We start from the raw sequence: 21,676 nt of genomic DNA, 5'->3' as shown, positions 1-21,676 counted from the left end.
AAATAACAAAACGTATTACCAATAGAGCAACAAAATAAACACAAACAGTAGAAAATGAATACATTTATTAAACATAGGCCCATATACTCTAGATATCTTAATGCAAACATAAGATAAAGACATGTACCGCCAGTATTTGTTGGAAAGATAGCCCATGTAACACAGAGGCTATTTTGATAAAACCGATCTAAAAGCATATAAACCATGATAGTCTCCATATTAAAGAGTAGCCAAGTATTGAGTAAATATCATGCTAAATTAAGGGGCAATGGAGGTTGGACAAAGCTCGAAGGAAATTTAAAAAATTGGGAAAACTGTGTTGAAAGCAGACAACCAACAACTTCATGCTGGATAGAGTTGATCCATAGAAGGCTAATGCTATAGGAAGAAATATGGTTTGGTTGACCTCAGCTACATAAAGAGAGTTCACAGTACTTTGTAAAACAAGGAGACCATCAAATTGACAATTTGCATTAGATATAACATTTATTTGTAAAAAATAGTTAATGTACAGGCCATGTATGAAAAATCAAAGTAGACCTATTCATGGGAAAAAATGGGAGCTTTAGGGTCTTTCATAGGCCTGCAGAGTATGTACACGACCCTTCAGTGGCGTATTCAGACTGTTTCAGGGGCAGGGCCGGAAAAAAGAAGGGCACCTCCTTTCAAACTCCTGGTACTCACAGTTCAGGGTGAATTTAAAACTACTGATGCAGCGTTAACAAGAAGGACTGAAAAATTTGAGTAGCTAAAAAGTAATTCCCTGCATTTTGGTGAATATTTGTGACCATTATGAAAAAGGAAAACACAAAACTATTTATTAATGTCTATTTTATTGATTATAGTACATTATTAACCTTACATAACATAATGAACTACATAATAATGCATAGGATTTATATAGCACTTGTCTGAATACTCAAAGTCGCTTACATGGGTATCCAAACAGCTCTTTTTTTTACATTTTATACATTTGAGGAGCATCAAGAGGGTGCTTTTTTATGTTTGGTACATTACAGGGGCATTGAGAGGGTGCTTTTTTGGGTACATGTTATACATTTGAAGGGCATTGAGTGGGCTTTTTTTCCACAATTAATACATTTTAGGGGCATGCAGAGGGCACTCATGCATTTCCCTCTGAAAAGACACCAGAAAAGGCCATTTTCAATGTTTTATCTACTACAGTGGAATCCAAGAGGGCACTTATGCGCATGTCTTTCGGACACGATGGCGCCCCCCCAGTACACCACAGCGACCCTTCCATAAACTAGTCCAAGTAGTGGTGTTGCACCAAGCAGGGTCAGGTTACTTCTCAAAAAAAGGGGTTGCAAAAAGTTCTCTCCACATTTTACTAAGTCAAATATCAATACCTGTGTAATTTATCAGATGTTCATGCTTTCATTGGATATGTATTTGGTTTTAAGGCCAAACATATTTTGTAGTGACAGTAATGTAGCATGCTTCTCAACGTGTAAGTAATGACATCCACGTTATTTAGATGTGTATGTTTGGTCAGGCACTGATTGGCCAGAGTTGGAGACCCCACATATTTTGTACGTTTTGAAATCAGCCCACTTTCTTGCTGTCCGAAAAGGTCTCCCCTCTCTTCTCACTGCCTCCCCCTCTCCTCCTCACCCCCTTCGCCCCTGTGTGCAGATCTCCACTCTGAGTTCAGCCCCTTCAGTTCAGCTGGAGGCTCGGGTTTATCTGGGACCGAAGGGGAAGCCATTCAGGAGCTACGCGCCGTCAGGTGAAAGAAGGCTCCGTTGCGGACGCTGGGGGGGAGTGAGAGAGGACCGGGAACCAGGGACGTGACTTTTTTCGCTTTAACTTGGGTTTGTGAGGGCGACAAGGAGCCATGGCGTTGTTCTCTGCTCTTTGGGTGCTCTTACTGTGCCAGCTTTTGACATCATCCTCAGCTCAGGTAAGAGTTATCAAGTGCTGCATCCATCTGTTCATTCACTATTGGGTCTCTGTGGGTTTTAGTTCCATTAATCGTTTTACTTCAAAAGTTCACTACAAAAAGTGAACATGTCTTGCAAGTTGAACCACTCATAATAAAGCCTATCCATTGTGATGGTGATGTTAATTACAGCGTCTGTAAGCCAGGCCTGCAAGCTTTCTGTAATTATCATAGACTAAGTGTAGGTGTTATATTGTCACTCCAGCTCCAGCTTAGGCCTTTTGTTCTGCCCTACATCAGCCTGATTGTGTGCAGGTGTCTGTGCTTTTCACACTGTTTGGTGAAGTTGGGGTTATGTTTTCCCTGAACCTGTGGAATGTACAGATTGGAGATCAGTGCCACAGCGCACAATGCCACCTCTGTTCACCCAGGCTCCCTGACTGAGCTGGAACCCAGAAGCTTATTTACAAAAACTCAGTGAAATAACTTTATTAAGTAAAGTACACATTTATTTTAGTTTTTATTGAAATCAAATTTAGCCTTTCTTTTTTTGTCAATGCTTTTAGCATTGATTTAGATCTGTCAAGCCTTATATATGTCAAGTTCCATCATACAAATGGAACCAAGTCATTTCATGTTTAATTTTCTTAGTTATAATCACACTTATTAAGGCCAACAATGTAGACTTCTAAACGTTTGTCTTTTTATATTTCATTCAGTCACATTACACATTTCAAATGTAGGTTGTCCATGTAGTAACGAAAGAGCACTGTCAAAAAATACTGACTTTGATGAATTTCTGTTGCAGAGGCCTGGCCCCAGAGGAGCCACTGGGCCCCTAGGACCCCCAGGGCCTGCAGGAAAGGATGGCACTGATGTAAGTTGATCTGAGTCCAACTTTATGTCTTTACTTCTTTGCTGTCAAACATTAGCCCAATTTAGATATAACCAACTCCAGTGTGTAGAAGATTTATATATATAATGGCACCTTATTTGAGTGTGCATTTGGTTTTCTGTGATGTTGTCCACATCTTTGAAGTGTCAGATTACCGATTAAGCAAATATTAAAATAGTATTTCAAAAGAAGCTCAGTGGTTTCATGTTTTTTCTGATATCAGTCCCCTTTGGTGGAAAAGGTTTTTCTTTTTGTATAAATGTGGCTGAAATTTGTCAAGATTAGTTTTCATCACATTGACTCCTCCCAAAGCCCCTCCCACATGTATGAAATCATAATAATGTATGTAAGGTAGGCAGGGTTATGCATGTGTTTCTAAATGGAGCTCTATATTAGACAAATAGTCTCATTGATAACCATTTACCATGTCCCATATCCTCGTTTCATTTTATGATTCATTCTGAGGATGTCTTTCACTTTTTTCTTAGTTGTTAAACTCACTCTGTATAATAACACCCTGGGTCCGAGATGTAATGTGACTTTGTTTGCACAAGAGAAAATTGGATTAGGATTAAGCCAAGTTAAAAGAAAAACATTGGAGACAAGTTGACATACTTCTTAATCTCTTAAACATTTAATTCCTTTGTATCGACGTTCTTGATTTTTGTCAAACTTTTCTCCTAAATCAAAAAGGGGACTATACAGGAAATCCCAGAGTTGACTTTTTTTTCAGGTGTGATTATTTTTGGGACTTGAGTAAAGTTTAGGCACACAGAGGGTCCATTCATACATTCCCCAACTCTGTGAGACCATCTAGAGTTTCTCCTCACACCTCCTCCCTGTGGCTCCAGCCCCCCTCCTCAAACCAAACTGAAGCTGTAATCATGTGACCAGATGGCACTTGGTCACCTTAGCGATGTTTGTTCTTCCCCTAGCTGCTGAAATGGATAAACATCATATCCTTTAGAGCAGACTTTCACTGCTGCAGTCACTTAAATAGTATCCCTACATTATCAGACACGTTAAGCACTGGAAGTAATTACGCCTGTTTTGCAACAGGTTGAAAATAAAATACATTTTTATTTAGTTATGATACTTATGTTTGTCTTCCTTATTGTCAGGGAAAACCTGGACCTGCTGGACTGCCGGGGAAAGCTGTAAGTATAATTTATAGTCTGTATTTGGAGACTGTCCAGTCTTTTTTATTCAGTCCCTTATCACAAATTTGTCCAGCCTCCACAGCCCCAAATATTTTGAAATCCTTAATCTGGAATCACTAAAGCTCTCCCAAATATATTATTGTGAATGTTCAAACAAAAGAAGCGGATCTTAATTGTCAGGTGGCAGAAATAATGGATTTATAATTGCATCTAGGGCCCCAAAGGGAAATCAGGAATACCAGGGGTAGCAGGGAAACCAGGCCTGCCAGGACTTCCAGGGGTGGACGTAAGTGTCCAATTAACACACACACACACACACACAGAAACTCTTGTGCTAACATCAACAAAGCATGTTTGTCTTTGCAAATAAATGTCAGAAATAAATGCTCAAACAGTTGTGCACTAGTGTAGCAGATCACCAGGAATTGAAGTGTTTCTGTCTGATGTACTTTCTCTTCAGGGCTTGACGGGTCCTGATGGTCCTGCTGGGAAAGATGGACCCCCAGGGGAAGCAGTAAGTGTGTCTTTCTCACACAGATGCTGAGGATATTCTCAAAGATGCATTAATTGGGTTTTATGACCCCTCCTACTTCAGACCCCCCCATGAATCAACTGGTTAATTCAGGCACTAATAGAGCTTAAAGACACGTATGTACGCAAATCCCTGCATGTTTATTGGTTTCTGTTGTATGAAGATCTTCAGGAGGGTCTATCGGGGACAAGGCCCATGTTTCCTCTGTCGGCCTGGATTTGTCAAGGCGGCTCAGCCTCTTGGGGGGAAATATTTTTAATGAGGGATCAGAATCGGATTTATTTCTGCTGCTTCCTTAATCCCGCCTGGAATGCACACTGTTTCCCACCAATCTGTGAGACTGTAGGCTGATGATGATCTGTTACCCCTGATGAGGCGGAAACAGGTATTATCTTCAGAGAGAACCAAGAGAGGGAGCATGAAAGTACATGAGCAAGGGGTGTATCTCTTTTGAAAAAAAAGGACGGCTGTTATTTCCCACATTAGATGTAAGATATGAAAGAATACAGATTAGGGGGCCTTCACTGTTAGGCTGCAAACCAACTGTCAAGACAGATAAACCTCCCTCCTGGCAATTCAACTAATTAGCCAATCTAATGAAGAAGCTAGCATCAACCAATGTCCCTACTTACATGGATACTGCACTGTCATGTCTGTTGATGGTGCTGAAAAGTCAGGATCAAAATAATGCTAATGTTACTAGCTCATCAAATTAGATAAAGACTTATGAAATTGAGAAATATCTGCCTACTTTTATATTTAACAGTAACCCCTTTGCTGCTTCACATCAGTTTGTTTGTGATTCTTATACCACTGCTGTCTAGTTTGCAGGCTGAGGAATGCACAAGTAACATCCCTGTGTGTTAGGCCTGTTTGTTTTAAGTCTCAGACAACACAAATACAGGAGGCAGAAAAGTGGCACCACAAGAAACCACAATGTAGACATTTTTAAAGTAGAGGTATGTTCTTTTTTTTAACAGAAAGCAATTTAAACAAACCACAGACATTAATGTAAGAGGTATTTTAGAAAAAGTGAGTGCTATTATATGGATTTATGGGTTGATACAGAATGAAAAGACAACCTTTATACACATACTACCATAATCACTGATTTCAATCAAAAAGAATGTATTTCAAGTGATGCAAGTCATCATGATAGAGACATTTTCTACTTGCTGTCACTTATGTACGACTCAGGATCCTACATTGTTTTTGTGTCCATGTACTCTTAATTGATTATCAGTACATCTCAAGATAAAACACTGGTGTTGACTTTGATACCAAATCTTTTCAACACTGATCTTGAAAGTTTCAGCCTCTTTGAAGGGATTTCAAAGGAACACAAAACTCCTTGTGCCTTATTTAAAGCTGTATACAATCACCAGAAACACACAAAAAGTTGAATATTTATCTCCATCACAGTTACTAAAAAGTAAATCTGATGAGTGACAGACACTGTAAGCTAGCTAAAACAAAGCAGATGCAGAAAAACATAAGAATCATGCACATTAAACACTGACTCTGTCTCATAGTTGGACATACACACATTTTTTAGAATCTGAATCTCTATTGTGCCCCTCAAAGGTTCATACTTAGCTTTCCTTTGCTCTGAATAGTTATGTTACAGAGTTTGATGTTCTCTTCTTTTCTCCAGGGTGATGCTGGACCTTCTGGGCCCGCTGGACCTCCTGTAAGTACCTCCTTATTCTGTGTAACATAAAAAGCAACAACACATAAGCACACTTATCCTCCCTTCAGTCCTCTGATGTGTAACTTCTCTCTGACTGTTATTACAGCGACCACAAAGATGTCCTTATACACCAGTTTATGCCTTCAATCAAAAGCAGTTTCTGCTTTTCAGCCTGCACTTGATAATCCTATGCTCAAAAAAATCCAGTGCTTTGTGTTTCTCATTCAGTCTAAAAGCTATAACTCATTTCTAATCAGACTTCAATGCCCCTTGGTCAGAACAAAGATAAAAAGGATCCCTTAAAGCAACAGTGTCGCATATTGTCGAAAGAAGCAGAGATAATCAGATTATAGCTTTCTGCGATCCAACTGGGCTGAGAAGAACATATGCACCTCACAGCGATAACCTGAGACAAACTTTCAAAGTGGATTTAATGCAGTAATACATCACAGGCTGGATATTGACCCGAGGAGTAAATCTAATCATCCCCCTTGTGTTTGTGACTTAATTTGTCTTCCTGTGTCTTCCGTAGGGCAGAGGGAGACCAGGAGCCCCAGTGAGTACACAGCAGTCTCTTTATATCATGCTAATGTGGAGATTGTAGTGTTTTTATATCCTTTTTTTCATATATGTAAATTTAGTTTTTATGCACATGTGATCTGATCTCTTGCACATGTTTGTCTTTTGTTTCCAGGGACTACCTGGAACCAACGGGTTGCCAGGCGGAGTCGGACCTCAGGGTTCAGCAGTGAGTATCCGACTGATCGCCCAAATTACACGTCCTGTCATCCTCAATGTGTGGTTATATCCTTCCATTCAGAACGAGATAGTCATACAATTGGACTACTTGATTTAATACCCAGTTGGCTGCAGAAAACAGCCATCAAAAGTTATTATTCAGTTAGTGTAATGCAAGTATAATTCATACAGGAGCTCCTGCAGCAGAAACAGTAAAGCTGATGCAGACTGAAATCTGGCAGCACTTGCTGTAGCCCATCAGAACAACCTTGCCCTAAACTCTTATATAATGTAGCTGAAACAGGAGGATAAGAATAACCCTCTGAAAGGGAGGACACTTCAGTATTTGGACTGGCCCAGTGTTTCCACACGGTCACACTTTTTTTAGATTATTCAGCAATCACACTGACTTTATTTTAAGCATTTAAAGATCCTCTTCATGTACACGTATTAAGACGTGTAAGAATTCTCCGCTCAGAATAATTATTTGTGTCTCATCTGTTTTTTTTTTTATGGAAAAAGTCCAGTTGCCTTGTTATAAATTCAAAGAAGCACATCTACAAAATAACTTACAGGATGTCTCATACTTCACTGAATATGTATTTTCTCACTGTTTGTTTGATCGGGGATTTATTTTTTCAAGTTGCGTGTTGAACCAGGATTAGCTTCCAAACTAGATCTGTGTCAGTAGATCGTGCTGCAACATTCTCATCGTGCACTCAGACTGAATTACTTTCAGAGTTTTCTGATGTCAACAGATTCTTTAAAACTTACATGATCAAAACTCTGCAACTGATTTGGTTAACGTCAAGCAAGTCACAGTTCTTTGCATGGAGGGGGCCTTAAGTGTTACCTTTCTTAACTAACTGTAATAACTGAACAGGGAGTGTCGCCTAATTCTGGTGTTTCAGATGTGCCTTACTTATTATTTTTTTTAGACTAAGATGATGAAGAATCTACTCACCTTTGAGATTTCTGTGCACTCATTTTTCAGGGTGCTGAGGGTCTCTCAGGACTTCCTGGACCTGCTGGCCCTGATGGACCACCAGTAAGTAACTTTGATAACTGCTGCTTCCGTTTACGTCTATTCCAGTACCAAGAGGACTTCCTGTTGATTGCTATATTTGGAAATGATAAACATTAACATCAATGAAAAATCACTCTTATCTTTCAGGGACTTCCTGGTACTCTTCAAGACCTCAGCGGTGACCTTTTGGTAAGTTTTGATGCACCATTGAGAGCAGCATTCACTTGAAGATGCTTCCAATGGTAAGTGAGTGTGGGGTCGATGCTCAGTGTTTGGTCTTTGTCATCTGCAGTGTCCTGCGATCTGCCCCCCTGGTCCCTCTGGCCCCCCTGGGATGCCAGGATTCAAGGTAAACAGAGTTTCTGTCACAGCTCATTTGTTATGCTGCAGATTAAGCCTCAAGGAATAACAACAACTTGTGCCACCTTTGAGAAGACTGCTTGAATTAAATCTGTGTATTTGTGTTTCTGTAGGGTCACACTGGGCACAAAGGAGACAAGGGAGAGCTTGGGAAAGATGGAGAGAAGGTGAGGTTATTGAATCAAGATCTTTATTTCTCTGGTGAAATGTTGCTATGGGATGAAACGAAGAAGGAAGAAACCTCCATGTGCAAGAACTTGGTTTTATTGAGTACGGTCTGTCAGTGATTGTGTGTCCTAAGTGCCCTGCTCTGTCTTTAGGGTGATGCTGGTCCACCTGGTCCTCCAGGTATTCCTGGGACTGTGGGTCTGCAGGTGAGTTTTATTCTCAGCTCTACTGATAAATCTGGTTACTTCTCATTTATTACACATTAACTTTGTTCATTACATTTTGTTAACTACAAAGAAAGAAATATATAGGCGGCATTCAAATAATTATTGCATATTTTGGATGTTTTAAAGAGGCTTAATGATGCTCTAATGCTGTGTTTCAGGGCCCTCGTGGTCTCAGAGGCTTACAAGGCCCCATGGGAGCTGTAGGAGACAGAGTAAGCATCTTTGAGGACATAATCCCTTGTTTCTTTTTCAGCTTCTAATCACTCAAAAGCAATTTACCTGTTATGTATTTGCTCACAGTAGGTTTATTTTTTCCTCTAGGGCCATCCTGGTTTCAGAGGAAAACCTGGCATTACAGGCATTATCGGGAAGACAGTGAGTCTCTTTTTGTTCACATCACACTTGAAATAAAAAAAACAGTGTTCAGTAGTATTTTACTGCCAGAATCGACGGCTGGTCCCATCAATGAATAGCTGTGTGTGTTTCATCTGATGTCTCCAGGGTGATGCTGGAGAAAAAGGGCCTCAGGGATTCATAGGACCCAAAGGAGAAATTGTGAGTAAAAGACTTTGATTTGTGACTTTGAGCTTCACGAGTACATCCGAGATTTATACATAAAACCCTAATGTGTCTTTAAACAGGGTAAAATTGGTCCTAAAGGAGGTCCTGGGGGAGCTGGACCCAAAGGAGAGCCTGTGAGTACACATCTGAAAAAATATCTTTAATTAGCACTTCATGATTCAAAACCACAAGGATTATATCTGATGTCTTCTTCAGGGTATTCCTGGCAGAGATGGTAAAGATGGAACACCAGGATTAGATGGTGAGAAGGTAAGTTGTATCTTTACCTTTTGCAGACTTTTAGCTATGAATAGTTGCATGAACACTGCATGAGTATAGCTGACGTTTCTTTGTGTCTATAGGGTGATGCTGGACGCCATGGAGTTGTGGGGGAGAAAGGACCAAATGGCCTTCCTGTAAGTATTTAGAAAAGGCTCAGTTTGCATCCTATTACTCACCTGCAGCACTATTCTGATACTGGAATGATGTATATAATTTCTCTGGCTGGCACCAATCACATTATTGTACCGAAAAAAAACTCTCAGAGAATCAGAGAAGTCATTGTTTTGTGTTTTGTGTTCCAGGGTCTCCAAGGAAAGGCTGGTGCAAAGGGCTCCAAAGGAGGAGTTGTGAGTATTACACCAAAAAAGACACAGGATTTCACCTAAAAGCTAAGTTAAAAACCTGGAGGATAAACTTCTTTTTTTCTATTACACCAGGGGGATTCAGGGAAGGATGGGGAGACGGGACCCTCTGGAGAGCCAGGTATTCCTGTATGTATCTGATGGGCTCTTTAAGGGGGGATTACTGGGTCACAGCCTCTCTGACATGTCATTTAACCCCACAACTTTTGACACTCTCGCACTTTGACTCTAAACTTTACTGACTTGTCCTTCTGTCTCTTCCCTCAGGGTGATATTGGCATCCCAGGAGAGAGGGGGATAGCAGGACCCAGAGGAGTGGCTGTGAGTTAATAGTTGCACTTTTAACTTAGCTTTTAAATTGCTGCACTGCCTGCTTTTTAAAAAAGCTTTGAAATCACCAAAACTAGGAGCCTTGTCATGTTTTCCAGATCTGAATTTACAGAAAGCTGGCTCAGTATTTCAACCTCTTTGTTGGGATGAGTCTAATAACTCGAGTGGATGTCTGAATGCATGACAAGAAATATAATTTAATGAATGCAAAGCACTCATCTCAAAAGACCACAACATTTGCTGACATTGAGAAAAATTGAAAAGCAGAATAACAAACTACTTGCCTTTGAAGTTAATGCTATTCTGCAGCAGAACTACTTAGAGCGCTGTGGCTGATACAGTTAAGGTGGAATATGTTAGCCAGGAAGGGCCAGTGATAAGAGCAGGTATTCAGAAAGCAGGACTTCATAAACTGGAGGGTCTTTCTTTTTTACATCAGACTCTGTGGCAAGGAGAAAAAAAGTATACAACAGCATAGACTCACTTCTCTTGTACTCTGCACTGCATAATGAATCATACCTCGCCAGCCTTTTTACCACTTGTTTTTGATCTTCTTGGAAAAGTTAAGGAGAAAAACATCCTTTTATCAAGAAGGAAACATCATGAATGCTCAGTTTGTTTGACTGCTGTGTGCTCTTCACTGTGAGATCAGCTGACTGTCTGTGTCTAATAGGGAGGAATTGGACAAGCAGGCAATCCTGGGCCTCTGGGGGTGAAAGGCTTCCAGGTCAGTTGCATGACATCAAATGTTATCATCATTTTTTCTTCTTTTTTTTTTTGTATCATGATTTCACTCCAGCTGTGTGTGTTGCACACTACAGGGGGTAAAAGGAGGCTTGGGGGACCCAGGTCTGCCAGGTCCAACGGGAATCCGTGGAGAATTTGGTGAAAGGGTGAGTTTGACGTACGAGACAATATTAAATGTGTCCTCAGGCTGCATGACGTCATGCAGGGTTATTTCTGTGCAGGGCAGAGCTGCGATTCTGTCATGGTTGTAATATTAGATTCTCTTGATTGTTATCAATTAATCGCCTTGTTATATTCCTCATTATTAACAGGGTTTATACAATGTCAGCAAAAATCAAAGCTCTTTGAAAGACCTTCAAATGCCTTGTTTCTGAAATCATGGTGTTAATTTTTTAACTATTATTTTAAACAAATGAATTAGGGTTGGAACCTTTTTTTGTCTGAAGATCTCACTGTGCTATTTACAAAAACGTGAGCCAAACTGCTGCAAGCAATTCTGTCATTTTAATTATATATCAAAATAGCTTTTACTTTTACTTTCAGCTCTTTATTCCTGGCTACATATAGTTATGCCACACAACTATTTGCTTCAGTACCCATAGCTTAAAACTGAAAAAAGAGTCAGTTTTGTTTTATGTAAGGTTAAAGTCGGTATTATGGCACAGTTCCTCTTTCTTTCAATGACCCTGACTCATGTTCTTATCAGTGTTTACATATTGTTTCAGTCACCTGCCAATGGAGTGTGAGAAACCGTATAACTTTGACTCAAAAATGATGTCATTATAAAGAACCTCACTGTCAATTAACCAAGAAAAACATCGACCATCTGTCCCGGCTGTCATGCTGTTTGTGAAAAACAAGTGAAAAAAACATGAAAACACTTTTAGTAAGGGCCCTCCTTCAAATCACTTCACCCCTGCTCACATTAACAAGCAATGCTGAGGTATGAGAATATCGAGCCTCTCTTATGGGAGTCCACTGTATGTCCATAAGCAGGTCGTCCCTCTTCAGTCTCAGAGGTAAAAACTCAACGTGAAGGCAGGAGAGATCTCAAACACAGAGAGGTCTCCTGTTCAGAATGTGAGGACAGAACAAAGCTGCTCTTTATGCCGTCGCTGGTTCCCCTACACCAGCCCACCTCACTTCCCTTCATCCCCCCCGTCTGTCCGCCACAGCCGGCTCTCTATTAAAACTCTTGACATGGCTCTCATTTATTCTCTCTCTCTCTCTCTCTCTCTCTCTCTCTCTCTCTCTCTCTCTCTCTCTCTCTCTCTCTCTCTCTCTCTCTCTCCTTTTTTAACCATGTAGGGTCCAGTCGGAGCTTCTGGAACCAAAGGAGACATGGTAAATATTCCTGGTCAAACCTTAAAGTGACCTTGACTGAGCACCCCTGTTCTAAACTATGATGCTCAAGATATGATTCTATGCATCTGTTCAATTCAATACAAACTAAAATATAATTTGGAGACGAAATCAGAGAATTCATATCTGGTGTTCTCTTTAGGGTGTGGCAGGAAGTGATGGTTTACCAGGGGAGAACGGAGAACCTGTAAGTATTTTCTCCACTTGTTCACTAAGTCACAGAGTTGTAACACTTAGAACAGACTGTAGAGCCTCTTAACTTTGTTAGCTGTTACTAGTTTAATCAGCACGCAGATTTGGTCTTCCAAATACCTTTTTTTGCTGACTAAGCATAAATCTAAAAATGTATTTTTTATCCAAGCTATTGATAAAATGATATTTCATGACCTTTAATGTAGGTTTTTGTGTGTGTTTTAAAATGTATCACTGCATCTCATCTATTTTATTGTGTTGCTTGATTGGTTTTATATTATCATGTGTCAGCATTTATTCTAATTGCACCAACTTGTGTAAAAAAAAGTCCTCACAAATTAAAGGAAGTGGATGATTGAATGTGTGCAGCATTCTGTTAAACATATTGAAGTAACTCTGTTTAATAAAAGCGCGTCCTTGTTTTCAGGGTCCCTTCGGCCCAGTTGGACAAAAAGGAGAGGTAAGCATCAGTGTTATTATTTACATTAAGAGTTTCTTGTGACACTTAACACAAACCTGTTTCTTACACATGGTATTTATTTGCCAATTAGCATTGAATAATGTGAGATCAGATGTTGTGTGTGGGTTTTATTCACAGCACAAGTTGGTTCCAAACTCCCTCCACACTAACAATGAAACCTGGTGCGTAGCTTCGAGCTGTCGCCCACTTGTCAGACTCTTTGCACATGATTCTGCTTCACATTCCAGGTTTAATAGGATTAATTAGAGATTGGTACTGCTGCTGGAGCTTTATTGGCCTGTTCGCTGCCATCGCCACAAGGGAGAGAGACGAGTCACATTAAGCCGCCTCACAGTTTGTGCTATCAGAGGCACAACAGTGACGAGGCTCGCTCTCATGATCCCATTTACTGTTCGCTGTGCTCGTTGGAGTAATTATCGAGCAACAAGATGCCATATAAGTCGGCCCCCACATTGTCTCCGCAGAACCAGTTTGCTCTTTGGCTGGTGCTTAGTCAACATTGAGATCACAAGCTTATGGATTTATTCATCTCCTGTTTTGAAGAAATGTTTTTTTTTCCTCTTTTTGAATTATAACAACTCATTTAAGGATGTCTATTGTTGATTTCAGTCTGGGAAGCGAGGTGAACTTGGACCAAAGGGTGTGACAGGTCCACAAGGAGAGCTTGGGGCAAGAGGGCTCCCAGGAAAACAAGGAACAATGGGCTTCCAGGGTGAGCAGGGTCAGCCTGGAATTGCAGGAAAGACAGGTGTACCTGTGAGTGTTGTTTGAATCATCCAAACTTTCAGATGTGTGGGACAGAGTCATGTTTATTTAATATCCATATTATGTACCAGGATGAATAGATGATTATGATTTAACGTCTTATCCACTCGTTTCCAGGGTAAATTAACAAGTGAGCAGCACATTAGAGAGCTGTGCGGTTCGATGATCGATGGTGAGACATCTTTTATTTTGTTTGTAATTCCCTTCAACGTTGCCTAAAGGTCACATGAAAAATAACCTCTTTGTGTTTTTATATCATGCAGATCAGATTGCACAGCTGGCTGCTAACCTTCGAAGACCCCTGGCCCCAGGAATGGTGGGCCGCCCCGGCCCTGCTGGAACTTCAGGAAAGCCTGGAGTTGCTGGCTCTATTGGGCATCCAGGTTCCCGTGGACCCCCAGGGTACAGAGGTCTGCCAGGAGAACTTGGAGACCCTGGTCCCAGAGGTAGGATATACAAATGAGCATGGTTTTAAACCTTTGATATGTCATTAGATTTGTTATTGGAAGTAGATTATAAAAGCAGCACATTTGTTTTTTGTAAGGGCCATCTGAGAGGTTAGAGATGATGAGAGTTGTGAAAAGAGAGCATTAGAAAACTCTGCTTTACTCATTTGAATTCTTTTCCTGAAAATGTACCTTACACACTGACCTCATCCCAATACCCATACTTCTATTCTTCTCAGTCAGCTGGGCTGACCGCTGCTCAAGTTGTCTGCCTAGCTTGCAGGCGGCGCTCCATTTTTGGCAACAAAATGCTACTGATGTATTAACAAAAGGGTCAAAGTTCAAGATGTGATGTTATGAAAACATTTTGGTTCCTGATGCATGCATACAAAAAGTATTTTCAAGGGAAGCTGCAGTTTGTATTTGAATTAAAAGGAAATGTAAACACTCAGTAACTCAGAGGCTGGCTTTGTACGGAATGAATCCAGGCTGGGAACCTCTCATTCAATGTTTGTTATGTAAAAGTACTTTTTATAGTCATTGTGTCAAGGTCAAGTTAAACACACCTTTTGTTCTTCCACAATAAAGATATGAAGTAGTATGAAATGGAAATAATGAAGATCTATGTACTTGGTAAAGTCACTAGGTTACTTTTCTGTATTGATTGAAGTCCTCTGTTTTGACATCAGGTGATGTGGGAGAGCAAGGGGATAAGGGATCTCTTGGCAAAGCCATTGATGGACCAGCTGGAGACCAAGGATACCAGGGTATGTACTGTGATCAAAGCTTGAGCTGATGGGATCCTGATCGCTGCTGACAACCAATTTTGTGAAAACATGCGGTCCGAGCAAAGTCTACCGAGGTTTGATTTGTACAACTGACATCAACTATCCTGACAGACGTCCAGTTGAATTCATTATGAAGCTTCACATTAGTAAATATTGTCCAGCCTAAAAACCTGAGAAGTCTGTTACTGAACAGAACTTAGTCTTTGCCTCATTCTCCATATGATTGTTGTCTACAGGTCTTCCAGGTGTACTTGGAATTGTTAAAGATGGGCGTGATGGATCTCCAGGGGATCCAGGTGAGCCTGGAGAATCAGGCAGGGCGGGCAGGACTGGACACCAGGGACCCCCTGGAATCTGTGACACATCAGCCTGCCAGGGAGCAGCAGCCGCTGGAAAATCCTCCAACCCCAAAAACCATTAAACCCGACTTCCTGCCACCTGTCGCCCTCCACCCAAGAGAGCAAGGCTTGATACGTAAAGGAAGAAAGGAGTGAGGGAAGCGAGTGGTCACAAAAATGTCCTCTTTATTTAAATAAAAGTATCACAGGATGGGAAGAGTAACATCAGCAGGTGTGATATTCTGAGAAGAATGGAGGAACATCCGAATATTGACACAAAGAAACAGAGCAACTGATCGACAGAAACATCAACAGAGAAAAAGTGGACAGAGGGAGGAAGAGTTCAAGAGCATAACTGCATTGCTACAGATTCTACAATATCACAAAACAAGACTTGACTTATAAACAGCTGAAGACGAATGATGAGTCCTTTGTGTATAAAAACTTTGTACATGTTGTTTCCATGCCCCCGTTAACCTTTGCTAGCATCGCTGTGGCAGATGACACTCTGAAAACAACAGTGACTGTCTCTGAAGTGAATGTGCATGTATCATGGCCCCCTTTCATGTCAATCACAGGTGTTACCTCAACATACAAGCTTACAGTGTAAAATATGGAAAACAGACAGAGGTGAAAAGCCTCTGTCAGAGAGCTGTGTACCGTCAAAGGAATAAAAAGCACAAGAACCAAGGTGCTGACAAATTGTGTAGATTAATGCAAAAATACTTTTTGATAGTCTTTTTTTACAGCTTGTTTTTTTTTAATTATATGTGAAGTTGGTTCTCTAGATTTGAGGATCAGAAACAAAATAAAACATGTGGATGCATAAATCAGTCATTACAAAACCAATCGAAGGAGCAAGGTAATTATTTCAATGTCTTTTTTTTCTCCAATCTGCAATGACCACATCCACTATGTACTACCGGTGCTGTAACTATTAAATATACATGACCTTAAATACTATTTATTATTTGTGGGTGACTGTTGTATGTACAGTAAGATGCTACAGCGACATGTTGTAAGAAAGAACAAATAAAGCCACTTTTCAGTAAAACATTACTCTTCTCTACATATCAAATGAACAGTCTGTACGTCAGAATAATATTGTTAACACTATGACAGAAAATCACATTTATTCACAGAGTTTAGGAACAATTATATCCTTTTAAATCACTTCAAAATATTTGAAAAGGAACGCTAAGCGATGTATGATGAACAGAGTGCAAAAAGTATTTTAAAAATCAACTTGAATCAGGGTTAAAACAAATATTTACGTTAACTAAATGTTTAATTCACCATATATGAAGCCAGAAATCTGATCTCAGGTGTTTTTCAAAGAGAAACAGTGCCACCTATGTATGACTTTTTGAATTACTAGTATACCAGAAAGCATCATAGGCAGAAGAAATGGCTTACAGTGTAAACACAAGCCTGGCACAGTGTGGTGCTAAGAGGCAGCTGGAAACAAACTCTGTATCATTGAGTATCACAATGTCTGAGACTAAAACAGTTGAATCTTTATAATAAGCATGTAGCCACAAAGTGGAACACATTTTGTCGATTTAAATATTACATCACAGCCTACTTCCTCTCAGGAGATGACCCACAACATCAGACTGATCCATGAGGTGAGTCAGTGAGGGGGTTACTGCTCTACAGTGAGAGGAGTGGTGAGGCTCTCGTCCATCTCTCTCTGCATCGGGTCATGTGATGAAGACGGGCTGCTTTTTAGAAAATGTCCTCTCTCATCAATGAACGCTCTTTTAAACTCCTGTGAAGAAGACAAATAGAAGATAATAGAGGTCAATGAGATAAAATCATGACAACTCTGCGCAATCTGCAGTGCTCCTCTTTTTCACAAGAGGTGGTCGCTTGTTTTTATCTGTTACAAGAAAAGAGAAAGTCTTTTGAAAATTGTGAAAAGGACTTTTGAGATACTGCAATACAAGGAAATCCGTCAAACTAGATCAGTAAAATGTTTCTGATTTTATGCAGCACGAAAGGACAGGAACATAATCTGAACTCCTAAAATAACAAACGTTATATAAAGTAAGCTTCAGAATTTATTATTCAGGCAGCAAGAGGAACTCTAATTACACGCTTATCTTCCAGCCCTAAGTTTTGAGTTTTAAATATTATATTAGTAGGATGATCGAGGAAAATGGCGAGGTCAAACAACACAACCTACATCTTTGAAGGTGTCTCCATAGGTCTTAGTGAGATACCCGAGGAAGGCAGTGGTCCACTGCAGGGTGGTGACTTTGTCTGTGTCTGAGTTACAGAACGGCACCAGCATGTTCAGCTCATCACAGCACAGACGGATCCTCTTCCTGTGGAGCAGGAAAAAAAGACCACACAGGTGTTTGAGGTTTGTTTTTCATACACCTGCAACCTTTTTTAGGATCAGTCTTCTGTCTCATTTTGTCACTAAACACATTTTGAAATCTCGGGCTGTGTCTAACAAATATAAGTATTAGTTATAACAACATGGTCACATTGTTTACATACGAGATCAGCTGTTAGCAGCCCGTAGCATGTTGATGCTAAACGATGCTAGGCCCGATGTTCCCTGTGAGCTGAGGAGGAGGCAAGGATGGCGTGCTGGTACTGAGGTGCAAGCTCAAAAAGAGGACATCGACCTGTCCTTCCACCCACCGTTATGGGGAATGTAAGATCTATCTACGATAAGATGGACAAGCTAACCCAGCACCAGAGGGAATACTGGCAGAGCAGCATCATGCCAACAGAGCTAACACCGGACATGAACGCCACATTGGAAGGATTTCACCTGCTGTGGGCGGACAGGATACAGGAGAGCAAGACTGAACTAACTGGTGAAGAAGGCCAGCTCAGTCTTGGACCCTGTGGAGGTGGTGGCTGACAGGAGAATTATGGCCAATCTGTCATCTCTGATGGACATTTTTTTTCTGTATATATTCTTGTCTAAATACTGTACACCTTTTTGTTTGTTGCTGTAACTCCATGAATTTCCCCGTTGTGGGATGAATAAAGGAGTATTTTATCTTATCTTATTAAATATCGGATTATTTCTTGTAACAACTCTACATGGAGGTTTCAGAAACATCAGCTGTTAGGAAAGGTGGCTCACCTGCGTTCCCTCTCCTTACTGTTGTGCTTCTCCCTGCGCTGGCTCGGTGATAAATGAGCTTGAATTTTCTTCTTGATGTTGCTTCCTGACCCTGCAGCCTTAGCACCTTTCCTAGGATGAGAGCTGTGGGTGTTGCCATGCTTCCTGAAGGCAGCAGATGTTGCCACATCATCTGTCAAAAACACAAGAGTACAGTCCGGCATAACCGTATGTGTTCACACTGTTGTAAAGCAGAAAAGTTATGAAGTAATTTGACGTGAGACAGGTTTAGACTGCTGATGATTACTTTCTTTGTTCTCTAACTGCTGCTCCTCCGCTGAGTTGTTTCCATTTGTGTAATGAGCTTTTTTAACAACACTGTCCAAAAGAAAATTGAATGAAAAACTTTTGGGGATGATTAAACCCTGATGCTGAGGGTCAATCCTGTGAGGAATGTGGCTGATCACCTGGAATGAAAGCAGGGAAACAGAGGTTCCAACATTGAATGCTTCCTGTGGATGATATCAAAATGTAGGAAAATGTGTTTTGTAATTTTGTTTTCATCATACTTGTTCAAACCTGTTGGTAACAGGGTTGAGGACACTCCCTACGAATGGGCCAGAAACCTCATAAGGATTTGCTTTGTCTGCAGGGTCAGTCATCCCCTTCTGCATTTGAGGGTGTACGACTCCCTCTGGAGCTTCTGCAGACTGCTGAAATATTGTCAAAAAACTGAAACACAGATTGTTCAAAGTCAATAAAAACATTTCAGCATTAATGTATGAAGTTACACCTACTAACAAAGATATAAACTCTACAAGCGACGCTTACTTGCTGAAAACTGTAGACTGAACATCCTGCTGTCTCGGGGTATCAGCTGACACAGTGTTAAACCTTGTCTCCAAGCAAACCCTAGCAGCTGATCGCTTCTGTGACGATGTGCTGCTGTTGGAAAGTGGATCTGTCGAAATGTCTTCCTCTCTCACCTTGGCCAGCACAAAACCCGGCACTTCTCCAAAAGAGATCGGTGTCTTTTCTCCAGGCATCACCAGGCCATGCTCATCAGTGGAGGTGGAGAGGTCCATAGCTTGGCTGAAGGGTGAGATCACCGTGGATCCAGTGGTGTCTTGAACTGTGACAGCAGCAGGTGGAGATCTGGCATCAGGCCCATCTGGAGGAGCAGCTTGTGTCTCCATCTGTGACTGGATAAGATGCTGAAGGTGTGTAAATTCAACATCTGAGATTTCCACCGGACCAAGCTCGGGTCCCAACATCTGCCCCTGATCATGTGTCAAACATCCAGCATGGCTCATTCCAAATAATACGCAGGTGTGTTCTCTTAGTGAGGGTGACACGTGGATGGTTTTATAAAGGGATGACATCCTCACCCTAGAGATCAGATGGACACAAATGTTAATGGAGGAGCAGGTGGGTGGATGAGTGAGTGGATGGTGTACTGTATTTATCCCCAGGAGGAAATTGGATTGTAGCAGCAACCTGTGACATTCAACATTACAATGAAAGAAGAGGAGAAAAACCGGACACGAATACAAGAGTTAAGACTAAACCACAAAAAAAGGGCAGCAAGGTGCAGATTATGGGACTTCATGTGACTTAGTGCGATGGTTATTCAAATCAGTGGTCATCATCCCTCGATGGTGTCATATATATACAGTCGGTGGTGGACAGTAACAGGGTATATTTACTTGAGTACTGTACTTAAGTATATTTTTTGAGTATCTGTACTTTACTTGAGTATTATTTTTTGGAGAACTTATTACTTTTACTCCACTACATTCAGAAGACAATTATTGTACTTTTGACTCCACTACATTTCTATCAATGCTCTAGTTACTCACTTCTTTTGCTTTGAAGACAGCACATGAATTTCCTTCTCTTTTCTGAAATCTGATCCCTAAGACAGTAAAATGTGTTTGTGTAGTTCTGTTTGTCTCAGTGGTTTAGTTGTACCTATATATCGTGCGTCTCCACGGTTGAATGTGGAGCAAACACAGAGCAGATTTCACTCAGATCAGGCAGTTCATTTAGAGGTGGTAATGATGGCTATGATTCTCCACCTGAGTACCCATGGCCATATCTTCAGCCCATGTTAGAGGTTTTTGAAATGAAGAATGATACGTATCGTTTGAAATGTTCTCCCTGTTTCCCACTCTGCCCAAACATACAAAGATTCACTGTCCAACCTGAGAAAGCGTGTTGAGCTACGTAACATTTGTTTCATTCCAGATGAACATTTCAAACTAAGTTGTCTGTGCTTGGAGTAACTTATTTTCTGTTTTTATTCATGGTATAGTTTTAAGAGAGTTAAAGTTATGGTTTCTAAATAAACATAATGTAACAGAATTAACTCCTATGTATTCTTGACTGGCATCATGCTTTGTGAAAATACAAAGTTTTGAGATATTTAAAAAAGTACTTTGAATACTGATGGATTTTTAAAAGCAAGTTCTTCAGTACTTTAACTCAAGTAATAATCTGACAGAACAACTTTCACTTGCATTAGAGTAATATTTGACCTGGAGTATTTATATTTTGACTTAATTAACGAAGCTGTGTACTTTGTCCACCACTGCATATAAGTATAGTGCAGATACAATGTAGTATAACTATGTTTTATATATAAAAATGTTGAGGACAATACTGATGTAGGTAAAAGTATTCAATTATACATTATTTGTCAGAGATTAGCATCAAAACAGTTTAAATAGCGAGCCATCGACGTCCCGTGCCTCGTAATGTTATAACGTTATATTATTACATTAACGTTGTATAGTATTTTACTAAAGCTTATAAAAACTCACAATTGAAATGCAATTATATCATTAAACAACATGTCAATCTCACCAGGATGCAAGTCATGTTGATTTTAGATAACGTTAGCAGGACATTTTAAGCTAACATCAATACAACAGATGACGTTGGTTAACTAACTACAAAATATGGGTAAAACGTCGACTTTAAAATAAGTTATTAAACACCTTATTATAAGCAAATATCATGTATCACTTCATCAGACTTAAAAGTAAACCCTCAATTATTATCTAGCTCTCTAAATATACTTACTTATCAAACTTACTGCGATTACACCTGCTGGATCGACGATCACCGGTGACCTGTGTGTCAGCCTGTCAGCAGGAGCCTCGGATCATTTCAATATATTCTCATTTATCCAAAAATAAATAAATACATTTTTTTCTTTTTTGGTTTAGAACC

The 21,676-nt window shown here is 40.3% G+C and overlaps 2 protein-coding genes across 11 annotated transcripts; one reads left to right on the top strand and one right to left on the bottom strand.

The window, feature by feature from the left end:
- The first annotated feature begins 1,262 nt into the window (after positions 1–1,262).
- col9a3 (collagen, type IX, alpha 3) lies at positions 1,263–16,413 on the top strand. Of its 4 annotated transcripts, none has more exons than XM_034695422.1 (33): positions 1,263–1,471; positions 1,657–1,924; positions 2,712–2,780; positions 3,920–3,955; positions 4,173–4,244; positions 4,419–4,472; positions 6,145–6,180; positions 6,713–6,736; positions 6,875–6,928; positions 7,913–7,966; positions 8,093–8,134; positions 8,238–8,294; positions 8,419–8,472; positions 8,626–8,679; positions 8,859–8,912; positions 9,022–9,075; positions 9,202–9,255; positions 9,342–9,395; positions 9,478–9,531; positions 9,624–9,677; positions 9,846–9,890; positions 9,981–10,034; positions 10,173–10,226; positions 10,909–10,962; positions 11,057–11,128; positions 12,291–12,326; positions 12,487–12,531; positions 12,964–12,996; positions 13,627–13,773; positions 13,900–13,954; positions 14,046–14,228; positions 14,918–14,995; positions 15,253–16,413. In XM_034695422.1, exons 2-33 carry the CDS (start codon positions 1,859–1,861, stop codon positions 15,435–15,437), a joined length of 2,037 nt encoding a protein of 678 aa, XP_034551313.1. In that variant the 5' UTR covers positions 1,263–1,471; positions 1,657–1,858; the 3' UTR covers positions 15,438–16,413. The 4 variants fall into 4 exon arrangements, with proteins under 4 accessions (XP_034551313.1, XP_034551312.1, XP_034551311.1 ...); XM_034695421.1 differs by having other exon boundaries at positions 1,263–1,553; XM_034695420.1 differs by having other exon boundaries at positions 1,263–1,924.
- Positions 15,521–21,663, bottom strand: LOC117821272 (transcription factor-like 5 protein). Of its 7 annotated transcripts, XM_034695431.1 has the most exons (8): positions 21,527–21,643; positions 19,831–19,939; positions 19,274–19,644; positions 19,012–19,174; positions 18,750–18,909; positions 18,464–18,635; positions 17,543–17,684; positions 15,521–17,125 (listed from the first exon to the last, which is right to left on the bottom strand). In XM_034695431.1, exons 3-8 carry the CDS (start codon positions 19,636–19,638, stop codon positions 17,000–17,002), a joined length of 1,128 nt encoding a protein of 375 aa, XP_034551322.1. In that variant the 5' UTR covers positions 19,639–19,644; positions 19,831–19,939; positions 21,527–21,643; the 3' UTR covers positions 15,521–16,999. The 7 variants fall into 7 exon arrangements, with proteins under 7 accessions (XP_034551322.1, XP_034551320.1, XP_034551317.1 ...); XM_034695429.1 differs by having other exon boundaries at positions 19,274–19,831; positions 21,540–21,663; XM_034695426.1 differs by having other exon boundaries at positions 19,274–19,831; positions 21,527–21,645.
- Between the last annotated feature and the right edge of the window lie 13 nt (positions 21,664–21,676).

This window comes from Notolabrus celidotus, chromosome 11, assembly GCF_009762535.1.
Source record: "Notolabrus celidotus isolate fNotCel1 chromosome 11, fNotCel1.pri, whole genome shotgun sequence".
Lineage (NCBI taxonomy): Eukaryota > Metazoa > Chordata > Actinopteri > Labriformes > Labridae > Notolabrus > Notolabrus celidotus.
The sequence above is the reverse complement of the archived record's forward strand: the minus strand, read 5'-3'. Positions and strand labels throughout refer to the sequence as shown.